Genomic DNA, 26,373 nt, shown 5'->3' with positions numbered 1-26,373 from the left:
TACAGACAGGAAACACCAGCACGTCAGTACTACGGAGGTTACTACAGACAGGGAACACCAGCACGTCAGTACTACGGAGGTTACTACAGACAGAATGAGCTGAACGCCAGTACTACGGAGGTTACTACAGACAGGGAACACCAGCACGTCAGTACTACGGAGGTTACTACAGACAGAATGAGCTGAACGCCAGTACTACGGAGGTTACTACAGACAGGGAACACCAGCACGTCAGTACTACGGAGGTTACTACAGACAGAATGAGCTGAACGTCAGTACTACGGAGGTTACTACAGACAGGGAACACCAGCACGTCAGTACTACGGAGGTTACTACAGACAGAATGAGCTGAACGTCAGTACTACGGAGGTTACTACAGACAGGGAACACCAGCACGTCAGTACTACGGAGGTTACTACAGACAGGGAACACCAGCACGTCAGTACTACGGAGGTTACTACAGACAGGGAACACCAGCACGTCAGTACTACGGAGGTTACACCAGACAGGGAACACCAGCACGTCAGTACTACGGAGGTTACTACAGACAGGGAACACCAGCACGTCAGTACTACGGAGGTTACTACAGACAGAATGAGCTGAACGTCAGTACTACGGAGGTTACTACAGACAGGGAACACCAGCACGTCAGTACTACGGAGGTTACTACAGACAGGGAACACCAGCACGTCAGTACTACGGAGGTTACTACAGACAGAATGAGCTGAACGTCAGTACTACGGAGGTTACTACAGACAGAATGAGCTGAACGCCAGTACTACGGAGGTTACTACAGACAGAATGAGCAGAATGTCAGTACTACGGAGGTTACTACAGACAGAATGAGCTGAACGTCAGTACTACGGAGGTTACTACAGACAGAATGAGCTGAACGTCAGTACTACGGAGGTTACTACAGACAGGGAACACCAGCACGTCAGTACTACGGAGGTTACTACAGACAGAATGAGCTGAACGTCAGTACTACGGAGGTTACTACAGACAGAATGAGCTGAACGTCAGTACTACGGAGGTTACTACAGACAGAATGAGCTGAACGCCAGTACTACGGAGGTTACTACAGACAGAATGAGCTGAACGTCAGTACTACGGAGGTTACTACAGACAGAATGAGCAGAACGCCAGTACTACGGAGGTTACTACAGACAGAATGAGCTGAACGTCAGTACTACGGAGGTTACTACAGACAGGGAACACCAGCACGTCAGTACTACGGAGGTTACTACAGACAGAATGAGCTGAACGCCAGTACTACGGAGGTTACTACAGACAGAATGAGCTGAACGTCAGTACTACGGAGGTTACTACAGACAGAATGAGCTGAACGTCAGTACTACGGAGGTTACTACAGACAGAATGAGCTGAACGTCAGTACTACGGAGGTTACTACAGACAGAATGAGCTGAACGTCAGTACTACGGAGGTTACTACAGACAGAATGAGCAGAACGCCAGTACTACGGAGGTTACTACAGACAGAATGAGCTGAACGTCAGTACTAAGGAGGTTACTACAGACAGAATGAGCTGAACGCCAGTACTACGGAGGTTACTACAGACAGGGAACACCAGCACGTCAGTACTACGGAGGTTACTACAGACAGAATGAGCTGAACGCCAGTACTACGGAGGTTACTACAGACAGGGAACACCAGCACGTCAGTACTACGGAGGTTACTACAGACAGAATGAGCTGAACGCCAGTACTACGGAGGTTACTACAGACAGGGAACACCAGCACGTCAGTACTACGGAGGTTACTACAGACAGAATGAGCTGAACGTCAGTACTACGGAGGTTACTACAGACAGGGAACACCAGCACGTCAGTACTACGGAGGTTACTACAGACAGGGAACACCAGCACGTCAGTACTACGGAGGTTACACCAGACAGGGAACACCAGCACGTCAGTACTACGGAGGTTACACCAGACAGGGAACACCAGCACGTCAGTACTACGGAGGTTACTACAGACAGGGAACACCAGCACGTCAGTACTACGGAGGTTACTACAGACAGGGAACACCAGCACGTCAGTACTACGGAGGTTACTACAGACAGGGAACACCAGCACGTCAGTACTACGGAGGTTACTACAGACAGGGAACACCAGCACGTCAGTACTACGGAGGTTACTACAGACAGGGAACACCAGCACGTCAGTACTACGGAGGTTACTACAGACAGGGAACACCAGCACGTCAGTACTACGGAGGTTACTACAGACAGGGAACACCAGCACGTCAGTACTACGGAGGTTACTACAGACAGAATGAGCTGAACGCCAGTACTACGGAGGTTACTACAGACAGGGAACACCAGCACGTCAGTACTACGGAGGTTACTACAGACAGAATGAGCTGAACGCCAGTACTACGGAGGTTACTACAGACAGGGAACACCAGCACGTCAGTACTACGGAGGTTACTACAGACAGAATGAGCTGAACGTCAGTACTACGGAGGTTACTACAGACAGGGAACACCAGCACGTCAGTACTACGGAGGTTACTACAGACAGGGAACACCAGCACGTCAGTACTACGGAGGTTACTACAGACAGGGAACACCAGCACGTCAGTACTACGGAGGTTACACCAGACAGGGAACACCAGCACGTCAGTACTACGGAGGTTACACCAGACAGGGAACACCAGCACGTCAGTACTACGGAGGTTACACCAGACAGGGAACACCAGCACGTCAGTACTACGGAGGTTACACCAGACAGGGAACACCAGCACGTCAGTACTACGGAGGTTACACCAGACAGGGAACACCAGCACGTCAGTACTACGGAGGTTACTACAGACAGGGAACACCAGCACGTCAGTACTACGGAGGTTACACCAGACAGGGAACACCAGCACGTCAGTACTACGGAGGTTACTACAGACAGGGAACACCAGCACGTCAGTACTACGGAGGTTACACCAGACAGGGAACACCAGCACGTCAGTACTACGGAGGTTACACCAGACAGGGAACACCAGCACGTCAGTACTACGGAGGTTACTACAGACAGGGAACACCAGCACGTCAGTACTACGGAGGTTACTACAGACAGGGAACACCAGCACGTCAGTACTACGGAGGTTACTACAGACAGGGAACACCAGCACGTCAGTACTACGGAGGTTACTACAGACAGGGAACACCAGCACGTCAGTACTACGGAGGTTACTACAGACAGGGAACACCAGCACGTCAGTACTACGGAGGTTACACCAGACAGGGAACACCAGCACGTCAGTACTACGGAGGTTACACCAGACAGGGAACACCAGCACGTCAGTACTACGGAGGTTACTACAGACAGGGAACACCAGCACGTCAGTACTACGGAGGTTACTACAGACAGGGAACACCAGCACGTCAGTACTACGGAGGTTACTACAGACAGGGAACACCAGCACGTCAGTACTACGGAGGTTACTACAGACAGGGAACACCAGCACGTCAGTACTACGGAGGTTACTACAGACAGGAAACACCAGCACGTCAGTACTACGGAGGTTACTACAGACAGGGAACACCAGCACGTCAGTACTACGGAGGTTACTACAGACAGAATGAGCTGAACGCCAGTACTACGGAGGTTACTACAGACAGGGAACACCAGCACGTCAGTACTACGGAGGTTACTACAGACAGAATGAGCTGAACGCCAGTACTACGGAGGTTACTACAGACAGGGAACACCAGCACGTCAGTACTACGGAGGTTACTACAGACAGAATGAGCTGAACGTCAGTACTACGGAGGTTACTACAGACAGGGAACACCAGCACGTCAGTACTACGGAGGTTACTACAGACAGAATGAGCTGAACGTCAGTACTACGGAGGTTACTACAGACAGGGAACACCAGCACGTCAGTACTACGGAGGTTACTACAGACAGGGAACACCAGCACGTCAGTACTACGGAGGTTACTACAGACAGGGAACACCAGCACGTCAGTACTACGGAGGTTACACCAGACAGGGAACACCAGCACGTCAGTACTACGGAGGTTACTACAGACAGGGAACACCAGCACGTCAGTACTACGGAGGTTACTACAGACAGAATGAGCTGAACGTCAGTACTACGGAGGTTACTACAGACAGGGAACACCAGCACGTCAGTACTACGGAGGTTACTACAGACAGGGAACACCAGCACGTCAGTACTACGGAGGTTACTACAGACAGAATGAGCTGAACGTCAGTACTACGGAGGTTACTACAGACAGAATGAGCTGAACGCCAGTACTACGGAGGTTACTACAGACAGAATGAGCAGAATGTCAGTACTACGGAGGTTACTACAGACAGAATGAGCTGAACGTCAGTACTACGGAGGTTACTACAGACAGAATGAGCTGAACATCAGTACTACGGAGGTTACTACAGACAGGGAACACCAGCACGTCAGTACTACGGAGGTTACTACAGACAGAATGAGCTGAACGTCAGTACTACGGAGGTTACTACAGACAGAATGAGCTGAACGTCAGTACTACGGAGGTTACTACAGACAGAATGAGCTGAACGCCAGTACTACGGAGGTTACTACAGACAGAATGAGCTGAACGTCAGTACTACGGAGGTTACTACAGACAGAATGAGCAGAACGCCAGTACTACGGAGGTTACTACAGACAGAATGAGCTGAACGTCAGTACTACGGAGGTTACTACAGACAGGGAACACCAGCACGTCAGTACTACGGAGGTTACTACAGACAGAATGAGCTGAACGTCAGTACTACGGAGGTTACTACAGACAGAATGAGCTGAACGTCAGTACTACGGAGGTTACTACAGACAGAATGAGCTGAACGTCAGTACTACGGAGGTTACTACAGACAGAATGAGCAGAACGCCAGTACTACGGAGGTTACTACAGACAGAATGAGCTGAACGTCAGTACTAAGGAGGTTACTACAGACAGAATGAGCTGAACGCCAGTACTACGGAGGTTACTACAGACAGGGAACACCAGCACGTCAGTACTACGGAGGTTACTACAGACAGAATGAGCTGAACGTCAGTACTACGGAGGTTACTACAGACAGAATGAGCTGAACGTCAGTACTACGGAGGTTACTACAGACAGAATGAGCTGAACGTCAGTACTACGGAGGTTACTACAGACAGAATGAGCAGAACGCCAGTACTACGGAGGTTACTACAGACAGAATGAGCTGAACGTCAGTACTAAGGAGGTTACTACAGACAGAATGAGCTGAACGCCAGTACTACGGAGGTTACTACAGACAGGGAACACCAGCACGTCAGTACTACGGAGGTTACTACAGACAGAATGAGCTGAACGCCAGTACTACGGAGGTTACTACAGACAGGGAACACCAGCACGTCAGTACTACGGAGGTTACTACAGACAGAATGAGCTGAACGCCAGTACTACGGAGGTTACTACAGACAGAATGAGCTGAACGTCAGTATTACGGAGGTTACTACAGACAGAATGAGCTGAACGTCAGTACTACGGAGGTTACTACAGACAGAATGAGCTGAACGTCAGTACTACGGAGGTTACTACAGACAGAATGAGCTGAACGCCAGTACTACGGAGGTTACTACAGACAGAATGAGCTGAACGTCAGTACTACGGAGGTTACTACAGACAGAATGAGCTGATGCCAGTACTACGGAGGTTACTACAGACAGAATGAGCAGAACGCCAGGTAAGACTACGGAGGTTACTACCGACAGAATGAGCAGAACGCCAGGTAAGACTACGGAGGTTACTACTGACAGAATGAGCTGAACGCCAGGTAAGACTACGGAGGTTACTACAGACAGAATGAGCTGAACGCCAGGTAAGACTACGGAGGTTACTACTGACAGAATGAGCTGAACGCCAGGTAAGACTACGGAGGTTACTACTGACAGAATGAGCTGAACGCCAGGTAAGACTACGGAGGTTACTACTGACAGAATGAGCTGAACGCCAGGTAAGACTACGGAGGTTACTACTGACAGAATGAGCTGAACGCCAGGTAAGACTACGGAGGTTACTACTGACAGAATGAGCTGAACGCCAGGTAAGACTACGGAGGTTACTACTGACAGAATGAGCTGAACGCCAGGTAAGACTACGGAGGTTACTACTGACAGAATGAGCTGAACGCCAGGTAAGACTACGGAGGTTACTACTGACAGAATGAGCTGAACGCCAGGTAAGACTACGGAGGTTACTACTGACAGAATGAGCTGAACGCCAGGTAAGACTACGGAGGTTACTACTGACAGAATGAGCTGAACGCCAGGTAAGACTACGGAGGTTACTACTGACAGAATGAGCTGAACGCCAGGTAAGACTACGGAGGTTACTACAGACAGAATGAGCTGAACGCCAGGTAAGACTACGGAGGTTACTACTGACAGAATGAGCTGAACGCCAGGTAAGACTACGGAGGTTACTACTGACAGAATGAGCTGAACGCCAGGTAAGACTACGGAGGTTACTACTGACAGAATGAGCTGAACGCCAGGTAAGACTACGGAGGTTACTACTGACAGAATGAGCTGAACGCCAGGTAAGACTACGGAGGTTACTACTGACAGAATGAGCTGAACGCCAGGTAAGACTACGGAGGTTACTACTGACAGAATGAGCTGAACGCCAGGTAAGACTACGGAGGTTACTACTGACAGAATGAGCTGAACGCCAGGTAAGACTACGGAGGTTACTACTGACAGAATGAGCTGAACGCCAGGTAAGACTACGGAGGTTACTACTGACAGAATGAGCTGAACGCCAGGTAAGACTACGGAGGTTACTACTGACAGAATGAGCTGAACGCCAGGTCAGTACACGTTGATGAACTACGCTGAAGTACTGGAAGCTCTGTAAAGTTTATGACAATTCCCTTATTCCAGCGGCAACACAAGAGAAGAGACTATGACTAATGAATATACCTTAAAAGTTTTGGTTGGTTCAATAGTTATATCAAGTTAGTGAAGTAGAAACACTGATGGAGAATTCAGATTTCCTACAGTACCTTAAAGGTGGAAAGTCCGTAGAGACGCGTGGTGTGCACGGTCTCAGGTGAGACGTTGGTGATGTTGGTGATGAAGTCCTCCAGGTATTTACAGGCCTGCTCCAGGTGGGTTGTGTTAATGATGATCTGAACCAACTGTAACACAAAGAGAGACCTTAAATGGGACCAAGTGGGTCAACTGGAAAATATATCAACAACCTTACACTTTTCTTAAATTATTCCTTTTCAAATAAGATAAAATAGAAAACTAAATATTTTGGTCACCACACCTTGCAGAACCAGTTTTTTAAAATATTTTTTATAGTAAACTTAGGTTTACAATTATTATCACCCCTGAGCTAGTAGTTGGTGGCCTTAGGCCAAGATAACTGACAACAAGCTTCCTTTAGCCATCAATGAGTTCCACCTTTCTACCGACCATTCGTCCCTCAGCAACAAACTGTAATTCTCTAATTCTCAATGTTTCAGGTGGTGCTCTAATTCTCAATGTTTCAGGTGGTGCCCTCCACCAACTGCTCTAATTATCAATGTTTCAGGTGGTGCCCTCCACCAACTGCTCTAATTCTCAATGTTTCAGGTGGTGCCCTCCACCAACTGCTCTAATTCTCAATGTTTCAGGTGGTGCCCCCCACCAACTGCTCTAATTCTTCAATGTTTCAGGTGGTGCCGCCCACCAACTGCTCTAATTCTCAATGTTTCAGGTGGTGCCCCCCACCAACTGATCTAATTCTTCAATGTTTCAGGTGGTGCCGCCCACCAACTGCTCTAATTCTCAATGTTTCAGGTGGTGCCGCCCACCAACTGCTCTAATTCTCAATGTTTCAGGTGGTGCCCCCCACCAACTGCTCTAATTCTTCAATGTTTCAGGTGGTGCCCCCCACCAACTGCTCTAATTCTTCAATGTTTCAGGTGGTGCCCACCACCAACTGCTCTAATTCTTCAATGTTTCAGGTGGTGCCCCCCACCAACTGCTCTAATTCTTCAATGTTTCAGGTGGTGCCCCCCACCAACTGCTCTAATTCTCAATGTTTCAGGTGGTGCCCTCCACCAACTGCTGTTGTCAGATCTCGCCATAGGTTTTGGATGTGATTCAGATCTGGACTCTTCTCTGGCCACTCCAGAGCAGTCCAGCATTTCTTCTTAACCATTCCTGGGTGGTAGAGTGGCCAGACGAAAGCTACTCCTCAGTAAAAAGATTCTATGGTCTGATGCCAAGTCTAGAGGAAACCTGGCACCATACCTACGGTGAAGAATGGTGGTGGCAGCATTATGCCGTGTGGATGTTTTTCAGGGGCAGGGACTGGGAGACTAGTCAGGATCGAGGGAAAGATGAACGGAGAAAAGTACAGAGAGATCCTTGATGAAAACCTGCTCCAGAGCACTCAGGACCTCCGACTGGGCAGAAGGTTCACCCTCCAATGGGACAACGACCCTAAGCACACAGCCAAGACAACACAGGAGTGGAAGACAAGTCTCCGAATGTCCTTGAGTGGCCCAGCCAGAGCCTGGATTTGAACCCCATCAAAAAGCTTGAATTCGTGCCACAAACAGACAAATAACGGTGCAGTATAAAAGTGGTGTGCAGAACGGGATCTCGGAAAGCATAACATATCGGTTCTTTTCACGGATGGGCTTTGCAGCAGGCGACCACACCGGGTTCCTATCAGCTAAAAACAAGAAAGAGCGACTCCAATGGAAACGTTCCTGTTGAGTCATGGAAGTGTCAGGATTAGTCCCAGGGATAGAGGGGAGGAGAGGGGTAAGACGCATTCTGCCTGGCGTCAACGGTACGCAGCGATAAGAAATCCAAGAAGAATTCAAGCTTTTCTGGTGGGTCCAACCCTGTACTAGATAGGCCGCCCCCAGGTGGTAAGGGTAGGTAACAACACATCCGCCACACTAATCCTCAACACAGGGCCCCTCAGGAGTGTGTGCTCAGCCCCCTCCTGTACTCCCTGTTCACTCATTACTGCACGGCCCGGCACGACTCCAACACCATCATTAAGTTTGCCGATGACACAACAGTGGTAGGCCAGATCACCGACAACGACGAGACAGCCTATAGGGAGGTCAGAGACCTGGCCGTGTGGTGGATAAATAACAACCTATCCCTCAACGTGATCAAGACAAAGGAGATGATTGTGGACTACAGGAAAAGGAGGACCAAGCACTCCCCCATTCTCATTGACGGGCTGTAGTGAAGCTTCAAGTTCCTCGGTGTCCACATCACTAACAATCTAACCATCTAACATCTAACATGGTCTAAGCACACCAAAACAGTCATGAAGAGGGCACGACAACACCTTCCCCCCCTCAGGAGACTGAAAAGATTTGGCATGGGTCCTCAGATCCTCAAAAGGTTCTACAGCTGCACCATTGAGAGCATGGTTGCATCACTGCCTGGTACAGCAACTGCTCAGCCTCCGACCACAAGGCACTACAGAGGGTAGTGGGTACAGTCCAGTACATCACTATGGCCAAGCTTCCTGCCATCTAGGACTGGTTGCATCACTGCCTGGTACAGCAACTGCTCAGCCTCCGACCACAAGGCACTACAGAGGGTAGTGGGTACAGTCCAGTACATCACTGTGGCCAAGCTTCCTGCCATCTAGGACCTCTATACCAGGGGCGGTGTCAGAGGAAGGCCTTAAAAATTGTCAAAGACTCCAGCCACCCTAGTCATAGACTGTTCTCTCTGCTACCGCACAGCAAGCGGTACGGGAGCGCCCAGTCTAGGTCCAAGAGGCTTCTAAACAGATTCTTCCCCCAAGCCATAAGACTCCTGAACAGCTAATCAAATGGCTAACAAGACTATCTGCATTGCCGCCCATCCGCCCCCCCTCTTCTACACTGTTGGTACCCTCTGTAATTATCTATATATAGTCACTTTAATAACTCTACTTACATGTACATATTAGCTCAACACCGGTGCCCCCGCACTTTGACTCTGTACTGGTACCCCCCTGTATATAGTCTCGCTACTGTTATTTTACTGCTGCTCTTTAATTACTTGTTGCTTTTATTTCTTATTCATATTTTTTAAACTGCATTGTTGGTTAGGGGCTTCTAAATAATCATGTCAGTGTAAGGTTGTATTCGGCGCATGTGACTAATACAATTTGAGTCAGTTCATCAAATTTCTGCCCTGTTAGAACTGCCCCAGTCAACTGTAAGTGCTGTTATAGTGAAGTGGACATGTCTAGGAACAACAACGGCTCAGCCACGAAGTGGTAGGTCCACAAGCTCACAGAACGGGGCTGTCGAGTTTTGAAGCGCGTAGAGCATTAAAAAAAAGATTGGTTACAACACTCACTACTGAGTTCCAAACTGCCTCTGGAAGCAACGTCAGCACAAGAACTGTTCGCCGGGAGCTTCATGAAATGGGTTTCCATGGCCGAGCAGCCGCACACAAGCCTAAGATCACCATGTGGTATGCCAAGCGTCGACTGAAGTGGTTTAAAGATGGACTCTGGAGCAGTGGAAACGCTTTCTTTGGCGTGATGAATCACGCTTCACCATCTGGCAGTCCCGACGGACGAATCTGGGTTTGGTGGATGCCAGGAGAACTCTACCTACCTGAATGCATAATGCCAACTGTAAAGTTTGGTGGAGGAATAATGGTCTGGGGCTGTTTTTCATGATTCGAGCCCCTTAGTTCCAGTGAAGGGAAATCTTAACGGTAAAGAAATGACATTCTAGATGATTCTGTGCTTCCAGCTTTCCGGCAACAGTTTGAGGAAGGCCCTTTCCTGTTTCAGCAGGAAGACCCCCGTGCACAAAGCGAGGTCCATAGAGAAATGGTATGTCGAGATCGGTGTGGAAGAACTTGACTGGCCGGCACAGAGCCCTGACTTCAACCAAAATCAAACACCTTTGGGATGAATTGGAATGAAAGCAAGTTCCCGTAGCAATGTTCCAACATCTAGTAGAAAGCCTTCTCAGTAGAGTGGTGGTGGGGGGGGGGGGGGGGGGCAACTCCATATTAATGGCCATGATTTTGGAATGAGATGTTGGACAAGCAGGTGTCCACATACTTTTGGTCATGTAGGGAATAATGTACTGTACCTCAGTTAGTCCTATATGGGGTTTCTTGATGAGGTTCTGTAGACAGCCACTCAGTGTCCTCGTCAACAGCAGGTTGGTGGATTTACGGAGCATGTCATCGATCTCTGTCCAGCTGGAAACACAACCAAAACAAAACGACAAGAGAAGTGATGTTTCACAAAAGTTCTCAACTTTTCTATTCTCGATAGTTTGTACAGATTGTTAATTAAAAGATAACATGTTTCGATTAACAGTATTATAATTATTGATCGATTGACTATGACTTTTCAGATCACCCAGCAGTGCTATTTGCGGAGTTCACGCCATTCCTGAACCTGCGACCAAAAAACAAGCTACATATGGACAGTATGTAGACCACAACAAATAATCAAATGATTCTGTCTCTTCAGAGCAGAGCTGGGATTGTTGTATTTACTATATATATATATATATATATATATATATATATATATATATATATATATATATATATATATATATATATATATATATACATTCTATTTTTTGCAAGAATTTTGAACAATTTAAATAAAAATTCAAAGTTTTGTGTTTTGTGTATCAAGGAATCGGTACATTGAAAATCTCTTCCGAACTATTTAGGAATCGATATGGCACAGCTGTACATTTCTTGGTCCTTAAATGGAAGCATTATACTTTATTCATCACAATTTCCTTAAACCAATGCCGGTCTTTAATGCAGGTCTTTAATGCCGGTCTTTAATGCAGGTCTTTAATGCCGGTCTTTAATGCCGGTCTTTAATGCCGGTCTTTAATGCAGGTCTTTAATGCCAGTCTTTAATGCAGGTCTTTAATGCCGGTCTTTAATGCAGGTCTTTAATGCAGGTCTTTAATGCCGGTCTTTAATGCAGGTCTTTAATGCAGGTCTTTAATGCCGGTCTTTAATGCAGGTCTTTAATGCCAGTCTTTAATGCCTGTCTTTAATGCAGGTCTTTAATGCCGGTCTTTAATGCAGGTCTTTAATGCCGGTCTTTAATGCCGGTCTTTAATGCCGGTCTTTAATGCAGGTCTTTAATGCCGGTCTTTAATGCAGGTCTTTAATGCAGGTCTTTAATGCCGGTCTTTAATGCAGGTCTTTAATGCCGGTCTTTAATGCCGGTCTTTAATGCAGGTCTTTAATGCAGGTCTTTAATGCCGGTCTTTAATGCAGGTCTTTAATGCCGGTCTTTAATGCAGGTCTTTAATGCAGGTCTTTAATGCCGGTCTTTAATGCCGGTCTTTAATGCAGGTCTTTAATGCCGGTCTTTAATGCAGGTCTTTAATGCAGGTCTTTAATGCAGGTCTTTAATGCAGGTCTTTAATGCAGGTCTTTAATGCAGGTCTTTAATGCAGGTCTTTAATGCAGGTCTTTAATGCAGGTCTTTAATGCAGGTCCGGCCGACAAATTCCCTACTTCCTCATTGTGGTGTTAAAGGAAAACGTGAATCTGTATACAATGGCCTTTGTTTTGAAAGCCCGTATTTCTAGCCCATTGATGTTATTGTTGGATCTGATTTAATAGGTAACATTTTGATGGCCATAACAAATAGATATGCCGAAAGTGGACAACCTTGTTTTACTCCTCGAAAGTTTAATACTTTCTGAGAAGTGGTCATTATTTACTAGTTTACACTTACTATAGGTAGGTTACTATACCTTTAACCTATTGTATAAGAGATTCTCCTCAATTAAAATAGTCCAGGCATTTATATATAAACTCCAATTGTACTTTATCAAAAAACATTTCAAAGTTATGAAAACCAGACCTGGTTTCTCCCGATATTTCATAGTGTTCTATTGTTTCCAGTACTTGTCGTATATCATCTCCAATGTATCGTCCATGTAAAAAACCTGTCTGATTAGCATGAATAATATCCGACAATACCTTATTAATTCTATGTATCATGCTAGACTTTTTTGCATCACAACACTGAAGTGTAAGAGGTCTCCAATTGTTTTTAATGAACTGGATCTTTATATTTACCACCTGGGTCCTGTGTCAGTAATAATGAAATCAGACCTTGTCGAGTGTCTGATAATCTACCATTTTTAAAGAAGTGGCTAAAACACGCTAATAACAGTCCTCTGACTACATCAATAAACCTCAACTGGAATGCCCCGTTGGAAAAAGCAGTTATAAATTATTCTGTCCTGGTTAAATACAACTTATCATACAATAGGCGTTGATTAAATGTCCAATATCCTCGCCCACGTGGAAATTCTGTAAGAGTAATGTATATGCCAAATATTTAATGGCACGACCGCATTCTGTCACATATCAACACTTTAAACTTTTGGTGCCAATGAGAATGACATAAGAAAGTAGTCAAGACGACTTGCTTGATTTGAGCCGTTTGTGTTAGCAGAGTCCTACAGCTGTGTGTTGGTTCTGCAGATAAGAGCTGTGGCTGTGTACATTGTGAGGGATGCATCTTTCTGTAATTCCGATCCAATTTTTTGGGACTACCCAAGAGTAAACGTCAGGTTTAAAGAGACAAGCGAGAGAGGGGGGGGTCCTGGCGAGATTAAAGCAAAGGGGAAACCACCTCCTCCCTCCATTCTATTGATCAATGTACAGTCACTTGATAATAAGAGGGAAGACAGCCGATCGGGGGATTTGCTACCAAAGGGACTTTCATAAACTGTAATACGCTCTGCTTTTCTAAAACATGGCTATTGGACAAGATACTCCCGATGACTATCCAACTCAACGGATTTTCCATCTAATTATTCAGCCATCTTGGAATAGGGAGTTTTTAGCTGTTATCGTGACTGTGGTGTACTTTCCACCTCAGGACAAGAAAAAAAAGCTGGCACTCAAAAGAACTGTACAAGGCTATAAACAAGCAGGAAAACATACATCCGGAGGCTGCTTTCTTGTGGCCGGCGAATTTAATTCTGCATCATTAAGACACGTGATACCCAACTTCCATCAATACGACTCCTTTGCCACTAGGGGCGATAAAGTCCTAGACCACTATTACTCTAAACACATAGCAGGCATACAAGGCCCTTGCTCGTCCTCCATTAGGCAAATCAGATCATGACTCCGTATTCCTGCACCCTGGTTACAAGCAGAAGCTCAAAACCTGTGACTCGCTCTGTTGATAAATGGTAATGAGGATCAGAGACTATGCTACAGGACTGCTTTTCTAGCGCTGACTGAAATATGTTCCAGGACTCCGGCGATAACGTCAACGAGCTAACCACCTCCGTCACTGACTTCATTAGGGACTGCATCGGCAACGAAGGTTCGCTGCTTCCCCATTCAAAAGCCCTGGATAAACACTGAGCTATATAGGACATGGATACCGCAAAACAGAGGCTATCGCAGACAACCGAGGCTATAGCTGAGGACAGGAACATGTACAAGAAGTCCCGCGATGACTTCTGCAGAGGCAATCAACATGCAAAAAGGACACTATAGGAATAAGGTGGGATCATATTACACAGGCTTCGATGACCGCTGCATGTGCCAGGGGCTACAGTCCATTACGGGTTACAATGGAGACCCAGCCGTGATCTGCCCAACGATGCCTCTCTACCAGACGAAGTCAACGGAGACCCAGCCGTGATCTGCCCAACGATGCCTCTCTACCAGACGAAGTCAACGGAGACCCAGCCGTGATCTGCCCAACGATGCCTCTCTACCAGACGAAGTCAACGGAGACCCAGCCGTGATCTGCCCAACGATGCCTCTCTACCAGACGAAGTCAATGGAGACCCAGCCGTGATCTGCCCAACAAACCAGGCTCTGACTCCCAGTTATTAAACCCTGTACTAGGGACCCTAGTGAGGGACCAGACAGGCTCTGACTCCCAGTTATTAACCCCTGTACTAGGGACCCTAGTGAGGGACCAGCCAGGCTCTGACTCCCAGTTATTAACCCCTGTACTAGGGACCCTAGTGAGGGACCAGCCAGGCTCTGACTCCCAGTTATTAACCACTGTACTAGGGACCCTAGCGAGGGAACAGACTCCCAGTTATTAACCCCTGTACTAGGGACCCTAGTGAGGGAACAGACTCCCAGTTATTAACCCTGTACTAGGGACCCTAGTGAGGGACCAGTCAGGCTCCAGTTATTAACCCTGTACTAGGGACCCTAGTGAGGGAACAGACTCCCAGTTATTAACCCCTGTACTAGGGATCCTAGTGAGGGACCAGCCAGGCTCTGACTCCCAGTCATTAAACCCTGTACTAGGGACCCTAGTGAGGGAACAGACTCCCAGTTATTAACCCCTGTACTAGGGACCCTAGTGAGGGAACAGCCAGGCTCTGACTCCCAGTTATTAAACCCTGTACTAGGGATCCTAGAGAGGGAACAGACTCCCAGTTATTAACCCCTGTACTAGGGATCCTAGTGAGGGAACAGCCAGGCTCTGACTCCCAGTTATTAAACCCTGTACTAGGGATCCTAGTGAGGGAACAGACTCCCAGTTATTAACCCCTGTACTAGGGACCCTAGTGAGGGACCAGCCAGGCTGACAGCTGAAGGTCAACACTCAACACCTGTTACAGATATTACATCATCTGACCCAGATAACAGTCGGATGAGAAAGGTGTTGACCAGCCAGACAAACCCTTAGCATGCTAGTGTAAATAACAAACTGTGCAGCACTGACATTTGCAAACCCACTAAGCAAATAGCACACAACAAGACGTTAAGACTGACCCACAGTATTAAATACAACAGCTTTATACGGTGTCCCTATCGGCAACCACTTCCCTACATAGTGCACTACTTTTACACCGACGCCCAATGGACTCTGGTCAAAAGTAGTGCACGACACAGGAAATAGGTCGTGATTTGAGAAGCAGCCGGTGATCCAACTGACTCACCTGCGATGCAGTGACTCGGAGAACTTCAGACTGGCGTAGATGAACTCTTTGACCTGAACGTAGATCTGAGGCACAGACTGAGACATCGGCAGCTTCTTCGGAAAGTCTTGCTGTTGGGCGACAACAAATACAACCCAGGTTATTTAACCCCTTGCACCTCTATAAGGAGCATATAGACCGTTGACTTTACAACCCAGGTTATTTAACCCCTTGGACCTCTATAAGGAGCATATAGACCGTTGACTTTACAACCCAGGTTATTTAACCCCTTGGACCTCTATAAGGAGCATATAGACCGTTGACTTTACAACCCAGGTTATTTAACCCCTTGGACCTCTATAAGGAGCATATAGACCGTTGACTTTACAACCCAGGTTATTTAACCCCTTGGACCTCTATAAGGAGCATATAGACCGTTGACTTTACAACCCAGGTTATTTAACTGAAGCCCCTTGGACCTCTATAAGGAGCATATAGACCGTTGACTTTACAACCCAGGTTATTTAACCCCTTGGACCTCTATAAGGAGCATATAGACTGTTGACTTTACAACCCAGGTTATTTAACCCCTTGGACCTGTATAAGGAGCATATAGACCGTTGACTTTACAACCCAGGTTATTTAACCCCTTGGACCTCTATAAGGAGCATAAAGACCGTTGACTTTACAACCCAGGTTATTTAACCACTTGGACCTCTATAAGGAGCATAAAGACCGTTGACTTTACAACCCAGGCTATTTAACCCCTTGGACCTCTATAAGGAGCATATAGACCGTTGACTTTACAACCCAGGTTATTTAACCCCTTGGACCTCTTGGACCTCTATAAGGAGCATATAGACCGTTGACATTTCCATCGCATCTCGATGTCGTGACGTTAGTCCGTTTTTAAAAGAAGGGTGTTGAATGAAGGACAAACCTTTTCAATTTCTGCGTCGTGGAAGGGGAATCTACTAACGACAGACTTGTACTCTTCTTCAGTCTCTACGGGGATAGGGCTGTAGTTGTCCAGTTCAAAGATCTCCCTGAACACCAGAGCCCATTTCTTCAGCAGCGTTTCATTGTACTGGTCTCTGATCTCAAACAGCAGGTCAAACAGTCTGTTCACTGGGTAGCCATAACCCTGGAGAGAGAGAGGGTGGTTACAAACCAGAGGCATCACAATCTGCTCCACTGGTTAATGACCAAACTGCTTGGGTATTGGATTAGGATCCCCCTGGGGTCCATGCAGAACACAGAACGCAGAACACAGAACGCAGAACACAGAACATGGAACACAGAACACGGAACGCAGAACACGGAACACGGAACACAGAACATGACAGAATACAGAACATTAACAGACAACAACAGCTGCTTCACTCATACCTTATAAGAGCTCTAGGTTTAATTCATACTATCTTATCACCCAGTCTGAAGAGCTGGACAAGACTCACCTGTAATGTGTCTGCAAATATGACAATGAGGTTCTTCAGCTGCAGCACCAGGTCAGGATCGCTGCAGTAGGACTGGAAAGGAAGAAAGGGGGGGGGGGGGGGGGGGGGTCCGGCACAATCAAAAGGGAAAAGGAAAGTGTTACTCCCAGCCTTCTGGGTGAGGTAAGGGTTTATCTAGAAGCCTTGGTGTTAGGAATGGTAAGGGTTTATCTGGAAGCCTTGGTGCTAGGAATGGTAAGGGTTTATCTAGAAGCCTTGGTGTTAGGAATGGTAAGGGTTTATCTGGAAGCCTTGGTGTTAGGAATGCTAAGGGTTTATCTAGAAGCCTTGGTGTTAGGAATGGTAAGGGTTTATCTAGAAGCCTTGGTGTTAGGAATGGTAAGGGTTTATCTGGAAGCCTTGGTGCTAGGAATGGTAAGGGTTTATCTAGAAGCCTTGGTGCAGGAATGGTAAGGGTTTATCTAGAAGCCTTGGTGTTAGGAATGGTAAGGGTTTATCTAGAAGCCTTGGTGCAGGAATGGTAAGGGTTTATCTAGAAGCCTTGGTGTCAGGAATGGTAAGGGTTTATCTAGAAGCCTTGGTGTTAGGAATGGTAAGGGTTTATCTGGAAGCCTTGGTGCTAGGAATGGTAAGGGTTTATCTAGAAGCCTTGGTGCAGGAATGGTAAGGGTTTATCTAGAAGCCTTGGTGTTAGGAATGGTAAGGGTTTATCTAGAAGCCTTGGTGCAGGAATGGTAAGGGTTTATCTAGAAGCCTTGGTGTCAGGAATGGTAAGGGTTTATCTAGAAGCCTTGGTGTTAGGAATGGTAAGGGTTTATCTTGAAGCCTTGGTGCTAGGAATGGTAAGGGTTTATCTAGAAGCCTTGGTGCAGGAATGGTAAGGGTTTATCTAGAAGCCTTGGTGTTAGGAATGGTAAGGGTTTATCTAGAAGCCTTGGTGTCAGGAATGGTAAGGGTTTATCTGGAAGCCTTGGTGCTAGGAATGGTAAGGGTTTATCTAGAAGCCTTGGTGTCAGGAATGCTAAGGGTTTATCTAGAAACCTTGGTGTTAGGAATGGTAAGGATTTATCTAGAAGCCTTGGTGTTAGGAATGTTAAGGGTTTATCTAGAAGCCTTGGTGTTACGAATGATAAGTGGCATCTATGCCCTTGGTGTTAGGAATGATAAGTGGCATCTAGAAGCCTTGGTGTTAGGAATGATAAGTGGTATCTAGAAGCCTTGATGTAAGGAATTATAAGTGGTATCTAGAAGCCTTGGTGTTAGGAATGATAAGTGGTATCTAGAAGCCTTGGTGTTAGGAATGATAAGTGGTATCTAGAAGCCTTGGTGTTAGGAATGATAAGTGGTATCTAGAAGCCTTGGTGTTAGGAATTATAAGTGGTATCTAGAAGCCTTGGTGTTAGGAATGATAAGTGGTATCTAGAAGCCTTGGTGTTAGGAATGATAAGTGGTATCTAGAAGCCTTGGTGTTAGGAATGATAAGTGGTATCTAGAAGCCTTGGTGTTAGGAATGATAAGTGGTATCTAGAAGCCTTGGTGTTAGGAATGATAAGTGGTATCTAGAAGCCTTGGTGTTAGGAATGATAAGTGGTATCTAGAAGCCTTGGTGTTAGGAATTATAAGTGGTATCTAGAAGCCTTGGTGTTAGGAATGATAAGTGGTATCTAGAAGCCTTGGTGTTAGGAATGATAAGTGGTATCTAGGCCCTTGGTGTTAGGAATGATACGTGGTATCTAGGCCCTTGTTCCTGGCAGGCCCTCCCAGTGAGCAGCATTGAGCAGGGCTCCACTGGTCTAATGAAGACCTCAGGGCATTGCAGCCCAATGGGGACAGATTGGCCTCACGGGGACAGATTGCCCAAACGGGGACAGATTGCCCAAAGGGGGACAGATTGGAACGGGGTCTCACAGCCTGGGTCACGGGGGCCAACAAAGGCCTGGTCAAACCCTACTGCTAGGGTTAGTGTGACTGCTACCCTGGTCCTCTCTCACTGATAAGAGACTTTAGCCCCCTGCTAGGACACTTTCAATGGCAAAAAGACACAGGGCTGAGCACTCCATGACCCCACAGACCTTGTCGAGCCAGGCCACTCACTCCCCCTCACATCCAGGGGTGTGTTAGCTGTACTCACAGAGTGTGGTTGTGTATTTAGTGTGTGTGTGTGTGTGTGTGCGTGCTCACAACTACGTGTGTGTGTGCGTGCGTGCGTGTGTGTGTACTCACAGAGTGTGTGTGTGTGTGTGTGTGTGTATACACTCACAGAGTGTGTGTGTGTGTGTACTCACAGAGTGTGTGCGGAGCACGGCAGTGATCTTAGACAGGGCCATGTTCCACAGTTCATCAGTAAAGGCTCTGGTCAACAGTCCCTGTGTGGAGTGCAGAACGTGGTCCTCCACCAGGAAGAAGCCTACGATCTGATTGAAGTACCGCCGGTAACCCTCCACGGTCTCCTGCTGGACCAGAAAACAAAACAACTCACATTATAGACAGAGGTTTGGAACTACTGATCAGGGGATGAACAAGAGTAGGGAGAGACAGAGACAGATAGAGGAGGGGAACAGATAGAGGAGGGGAACAGATAGAGGAGGGGAACAGAGGGAGGAGGGGAACAGATAGAGGAGGGGAACAGAGAGAGGAGGGGAACAGAGGGAGGAGGGGAACAGAGGGAGGAGGGGAACAGAGAGAGGAGGGGAACAGAGAGAGGAGGGGAACAGATAGAGGAGGGAAACAGATAGAGGAGGGGAACAGATAGAGGAGGGGAACAGAGGGAGGAGGGGAACAGAGGGAGGAGGGGAACAGAGGGAGGAGGGGAACAGATAGAGAGGGGAACCCTCCTCACCATGTTAGACTGGGGAACAGATAGAGAGGGGAACAGATAGAGAGGGGAACCCTCCTCACCATGTTAGACTGGGGCTGCAGCACCAGCCTGGCCTGTTTTTTCCTCTGTTTCCTGTAGTAGTTCTCAAACGTCTCTCTGTCACCCTGGAAACACAGAACAACGAGCCAGATGGTGATGACAGGAAGTCCAGTGGCCGACAGCGGGAGAAAGTTGGCCGACATTCGGCAAATTGTCATTGGTGAACCATTTCATCTACATACAGTTCTCTGTTCCCTCTCTATAATCTGACCAGAGGGGACCGTTCAGTAGCCTTCATCCTAGTTTCTAAAAACTACATTGTTTAGGAGCGCAAGGACGGAGAGTTATTGTACACGCGCACTTCACAGAGTAGTCGTTCCCTCACAGAAATATACAAATAATGCAGATGTTATTGGTCACATGACCAGCCCTTAACCAACAGGTGTAGACCTCACAGTGAAATGCTGACTGACCTCACAGTGAAATGCTGACTGACCTCACAGTGAAATTCTGACTGACCTCACAGTGAAATGCTGACTGACCTCACAGTGAAATGCTGACTGACCTCACGGTGAAATGCTGACTGACCAGCCCTTAACCAACAGGTGTAGATAGACCTCACGGTGAAATGCTGACTGACCTCACAGTGAAATGCAGACTGACCAGCCCTTAACCAACAGGTGTAGACCTCACAGTGAAATGCTGACTGACCAGCCCTTAACCAACAGGTGTAGACCTCACAGTGAAATGCTGACTGACCAGCCCTTAACCAACAGGTGTAGACCTCACAGTGAAATGCTGACTGACCTCACAGTGAAAAGCTGACTGACCAGCTCTTAACCAACAGGTGTAGACCTCACAGTGAAATGCTGACTGACCAGCCCTTAACCAACAGGTGTAAACCTCACAGTGAAATGCTGACTGACCTCACAGTGAAATGCTGACTGACCAGCCCTTAACCAACAGGTGTAGATAGACCTCACAGTGAAATGCTGACTGACCTCACAGTGAAAAGCTGACTGACCAGCTCTTAACCAACAGGTGTAGATAGACCTCACAGTGAAATGCTGACTGACCAGCCCTTAACCAACAGGTGTAGACCTCACAGTGAAATGCTGACTGACCTCACAGTGAAATGCTGACTGACAAGCCCTTAACCAACAGGTGTAGACCTCACAGTGAAATGCTGACTGACCAGCCCTTAACCAACAGGTGTAGACCTCACAGTGAAATGCTGACTGACCAGCTCTTAACCAACAGGTGTAGATAGACCTCACAGTGAAATGCTGACTGCCCAGCCCTTAACCAACAGGTTAACTTTACAGTGAAATACATAATTACAATCCCTTAACCATCAATGCAGAGTTTAAAAGTGAGACTTATTTGCAAAACAAAAAAGGAAATAATTACACAACAATGACGTGGATACAGGAAGTACCAGGTAATAACATGGCTATATACAGGAAGTACCAGGTAATAACATGGCTATATACAGGAAGTACCAGGTAATAACATGGCTATATACAGGAAGTACCAGGTAATAATGTGGCTATATACAGGAAGTACCAGGTAAAAACATGGCTATATACAGGAAGTACCAGGTAATACCATGGCTATATACAGGAAGTACCAGGTAATACAATGACTATATACAGGAAGTACCAGGTAATAACATGGCTATATACAGGAAGTACCAGGTAATAACATGGCTATATACAGGAAGTACCAGGTAACAACATGGTTTTTACAGGAAGTACCAGGTAATACCCACTTCACAATAACAGCACTTACAGCTGACTGGAGCAGTTCTAGCAGGGCAAAAATTAGATGAACAGTTGGAAAGGTGGCATCCTATGACGGTGCCACGTTCAATATCACTGAGCTCTTCAGTAAGGCCATTCTACTACCAATGTTTGTCTATGGAGATTGCATGGCTGTGTGCTCAATTTCACAGACCTGTCAGCAACGGGTGTGGCTGAAAAAGCCAAATACACTCATTTGAAGGGGTGTCCACATACTTTTGTGTGTAAATACCCTCCCTCCCTCCCTCCCTCCCTCCCTAGCCCCTCAGTCAGAAGTCCCTGTCATTAGGGCTGGTATTCAGAGGAAAGCTATCTCCTCTCTTAAAGTGTACTACTGTTGACCAGAGCCCTATTCCCTATATGGGACACTACTGTTGCCTAGGGCCCTATTCCCTATATAGAACACTAGTGTTGACCAGAGCCCTATTCCCTATATAGAGCACTACTGTTGACCAGAGCCCTATTCCCTATATAGAACACTACTGTTGACCAGAGTCCTATTCCCTATATAGAACACTACTTTAGACCAGAGCCCTATTCCCTATGTAGAACACTACTTTAGACCAGAGCCCTATTCCCTATATAGAACACTACTTTAGACCAGAGCCCTATTCCCTATATAGAACACTACTGTTGACCAGAGCCCTATTCCCTATATAGAACACTACTGTTGACCAGAGCCCTATTCCCTATATAGAACACTACTGTTGACCAGAGCCCTATTCCCTATATAGAACACTGCTGTTGACCAGAGCCCTATTCCCTATATAGACCACTACTGTTGACCAGAGCCCTATTCCCTATATAGAACACTACTTTTGACCAGAGCCCTATTCCCTATATAGAACACTACTGTTGACCAGAGCCCTATTCCTTATATAGAACACTACTGTTGACCAGAGCCCTATTCCCTATATAGAACACTACTGTTGACCAGAGCCCTATTCCCTATATAGAACACTACTGTTGACCAGAGCCCTATTCCCTATATAGAACACTACTGTTGACCAGAGCCCTATTCCCTATATAGAACACTACTGTTGACCAGAGCCCTATTCCCTATATAGAACACTACTGTTAACCAGAAACCTATGGGTCCTGTAGTATCCTTAAAGGCTTCTTAGAGTTACGACTCATGAGTACGGTTTAGTATTTAATTGTAACTTTAAATTACATTCTCCAACGCACCTGGCTTAAGCTACCTGAAGCTTTCTTAATCACAGTTATATAGGCAGACACAGGAAATAGCTACGGATAGCGGGAAGCAAAGTCTTGAGTCAATACTGCCATCTATTGGTAAACACAAATATAGCAGGTTACTAAAGGTCCTATATCAGGAATAGGGAGCCGTTTGGATGGCACGTTAAGGAACAGTAAATAGTGTACATACCAGAACGGTGTAGATGTGGAGACATCTGTAAACAGGAGAGAAGTCCACCAGGTCCTGGGCTGTTAATACCTGGGAGGTTAAACCACGTTACGTTAGATAACACAGTCAGGAGGTTAAACCATGTTACACAGTCAGGAGGTTAAACCATGTTACATTAGATAACACAGTCAGGAGCTTAAACCACGTTACGTTAGATAACACAGTCAGGAGGTTAACCACGTTATGTTAGATAACACAGTCAGGAAGTTAAACCACGTTACATTAGATAACACAGTCAGGTGGTTAAACCATGTTACACAGTCAGGAGGTTAAACCATGTTACATTAGATAACACAGTCAGGAGGTTAAACCATGTTACATTAGTGAACCACAGTCAGGAGGTTAAACCACGTTACAGTAGTGAACCACAGTCAGGAGGTTAAACCACGTTACAGTAGTGAACCACAGTCAGGAAGTTAAACCATGTTACATTAGTGAACCACAGTCAGGAAGTTAAACCACGTTACAGTAGTGAACCACAGTCAGGAGGTTAAACCACGTTACAGGAGTGAACTACAGTCAGGAGGTTAAACCATGTTACAGTAGTGAACCACAGTCAGGAGGTTAAACCACGTTACATTAGTGAACCACAGTCAGGAGTTTAAACCACGTTACATTAGATAACACAGTCAGGAGGTTAAACCACGTTACAGTAGTGAACCACAGTCAGGAGGTTAAACCACGTTACAGTAGTGAACCACAGTCAGGAAGTTAAACCATGTTACATTAGTGAACCACAGTCAGGAGGTTAAACCACGTTACAGTAGTGAACCACAGTCAGGAAGTTAAACCACGTTACAGTAGTGAACCACAGTCAGGAGGTTAAACCACGTTACAATAGTGAACCACAGTCAGGAAGTTAAACCACGTTACAGTAGTGAACCACAGTCAGGAGGTTAAACCACGTTACAGTAGTGAACCACAGTCAGGAAGTTAAACCATGTTACATTAGTGAACCACAGTCAGGAGGTTAAACCACGTTACAGTAGTGAACCACAGTCAGGAAGTTAAACCATGTTACATTAGTGAACCACAGTCAGGAGGTTAAACCACGTTACAGTAGTGAACCACAGTCAGGAAGTTAAACCATGTTACAGTAGTGAACCACAGTCAGGAAGTTAAACCATGTTACATTAGTGAACCACAGTCAGGAAGTTAAACCACGTTACATTAGTGAACCACAGTCAGGAGGTTAAACCACGTTACAGTAGTGAACCACAGTCAGGAAGTTAACCTCTTGAACCTCTGGGGGCAGTATTTCATTTTTGGATGAAAAACGTTCCCGTTTTAAGCGCAATATTTTGTCACGAAAAGATGCTCGACTATGCATATAATTGACAGCTTTGGAAAGAAAACACTCTGACGTTTCCAAATCTGCAAAGATATTGTCTGTGAGTGCCCCAGCACTGATGCTACAGGCGAAACCAAGATGAAACTTCAAACAGGAAATGAGCAAAATTTCTGAGGCGCTGTTTTCCATTGTCTCCTTATATGGCTGTGAATGCGACAGGAATGAGCTTACACTTTCTGCCGTTTCCCCAAGGTGTCGGCAGCATTGTGACGTATTTGTAGGCATATCATTGGAAGATTGACCATAAGAGACTACATTTACCTGGTGTCCTGCGTCGAAATTGGTGCGCAAACGCCAGGTGCAACTATTTTTCCATTTGATAGAGAGGAGAAACCAGACTTCCACGAACGTTATATCATCGAAGAGATATGTGAAAAACACCTTGAGGATTGATTCTAAACAACGTTTGCCATGTTTCAGTCGATATTATGGAGTTAATTTGGAAAAAAGTTAGGCGTTTTGATGACTGAATTTTCGGGTTTTTTTGGTAGCCAAACGTGATGTACAAAACGGAGCGATTTCTAATACACAAAGAATCTTTTTGGAAAAACTGAACATCTGCTATCTAACTGAGAGTATCCTCATTGAAAACATCCGAAGTTCTTCAAAGGTAAATGATTTTATTTGAAGGCTTTTCTTGTTTTTGTGAAAATGTTGCCTGCTGAATGCTAGGCTTAATGCTATGCTAAATGCTACGCTAGATATCAATACTCTTACACAAATGCTTGTTTTGCTATGGTTGAAAAGCATATTTTGAAAATCTGAGATGACAGTGTTGTTAACAAAAGGCTAAGCTTGAGAGCTAGCATATTTATTTCATTTCATTTGCGATTTTCATGAATAGTTAACGTTGCGTTATGGTAATGAGCTTGAGGCTATCAATAGGATCCCGGATCCGGGTTTGCTCGTCGCAACTGACCATGTTACATTAGTGAACCACAGTCAGGACTCAGGAAGTTAAACCACGTTACGTTAGTGAACCACAGTCAGGAAGCTAAACCACGTTACGTTTGTGAACCACAGTCAGGAGTCAGGAAGTTGAACCACAGTCAGGAAGTTAAACCACGTTACAGTAGTGAACCACAGTCAGGAGGTTAAACCACGTTATGGTAGTGAACCACAGTCAGGACTCAGGAAGTTAAACCACATTACATTAGTGAACCACAATTAGGACTCAGGAAGTTAAACCACATTACATTAGTGAACCACAATTAGGACTCAGGAAGTTAAACCACGTTACGGTAGTGAACCACAGTCAGACATTTTGGGGATATAAAGAAGTAATGTATCGAACAAAATGACCATTTGTGATGTTTCTGGCACATTTTGGAGTGCCAACAGAAGAAGATCTTCAAAGGTAAGGCATGAATTATATCGCTATTTCTGTGTCGCACCTGGCTGGTTGAAATAAGATTTTCATGTGTTTGTATGCGGGGTGCTGTCCTCAGATAATCGCATGGTCTGCTTTCGCCGTAAAGCATTTATGAAATCTGACACTGTGGCTGGATTAACACCAAGTTTAGCTGTATTTTGATGCATAACACTTGTATGTTTTATGATTCTG

At 46.1% G+C, this 26,373-nt stretch overlaps 1 protein-coding gene across 4 annotated transcripts in view; it reads right to left on the bottom strand.

Moving 5' to 3' along the window:
• Positions 1-26,373, bottom strand: part of LOC139381507 (exocyst complex component 6-like) — a 129,803-nt gene that overhangs the window by 58,119 nt on the left and 45,311 nt on the right. For 2 of the 4 annotated variants that reach the window (XM_071125110.1, XM_071125112.1), the window contains exons 8-15: positions 23,420-23,488; positions 20,269-20,352; positions 19,656-19,823; positions 17,371-17,442; positions 16,854-17,057; positions 15,935-16,044; positions 11,099-11,210; positions 7,034-7,168 (exon numbers count right to left, since the gene is read on the bottom strand). In XM_071125110.1, coding sequence (XP_070981211.1) covers positions 7,034-7,168; positions 11,099-11,210; positions 15,935-16,044; positions 16,854-17,057; positions 17,371-17,442; positions 19,656-19,823; positions 20,269-20,352; positions 23,420-23,488 — 954 coding nt within the window. The remainder of the gene's footprint in view (positions 1-7,033; positions 7,169-11,098; positions 11,211-15,934; positions 16,045-16,853; positions 17,058-17,370; positions 17,443-19,655; positions 19,824-20,268; positions 20,353-23,419; positions 23,489-26,373) is intronic. The other 2 variants (XM_071125111.1, XM_071125113.1) reach the window with 1 other exon arrangement.

Source organism: Oncorhynchus clarkii, chromosome 23 (assembly GCF_045791955.1).
Source record: "Oncorhynchus clarkii lewisi isolate Uvic-CL-2024 chromosome 23, UVic_Ocla_1.0, whole genome shotgun sequence".
Taxonomy (NCBI): Eukaryota; Metazoa; Chordata; class Actinopteri; order Salmoniformes; family Salmonidae; genus Oncorhynchus; species Oncorhynchus clarkii.
This window is presented reverse-complemented; position numbering and strand designations above follow the sequence as displayed.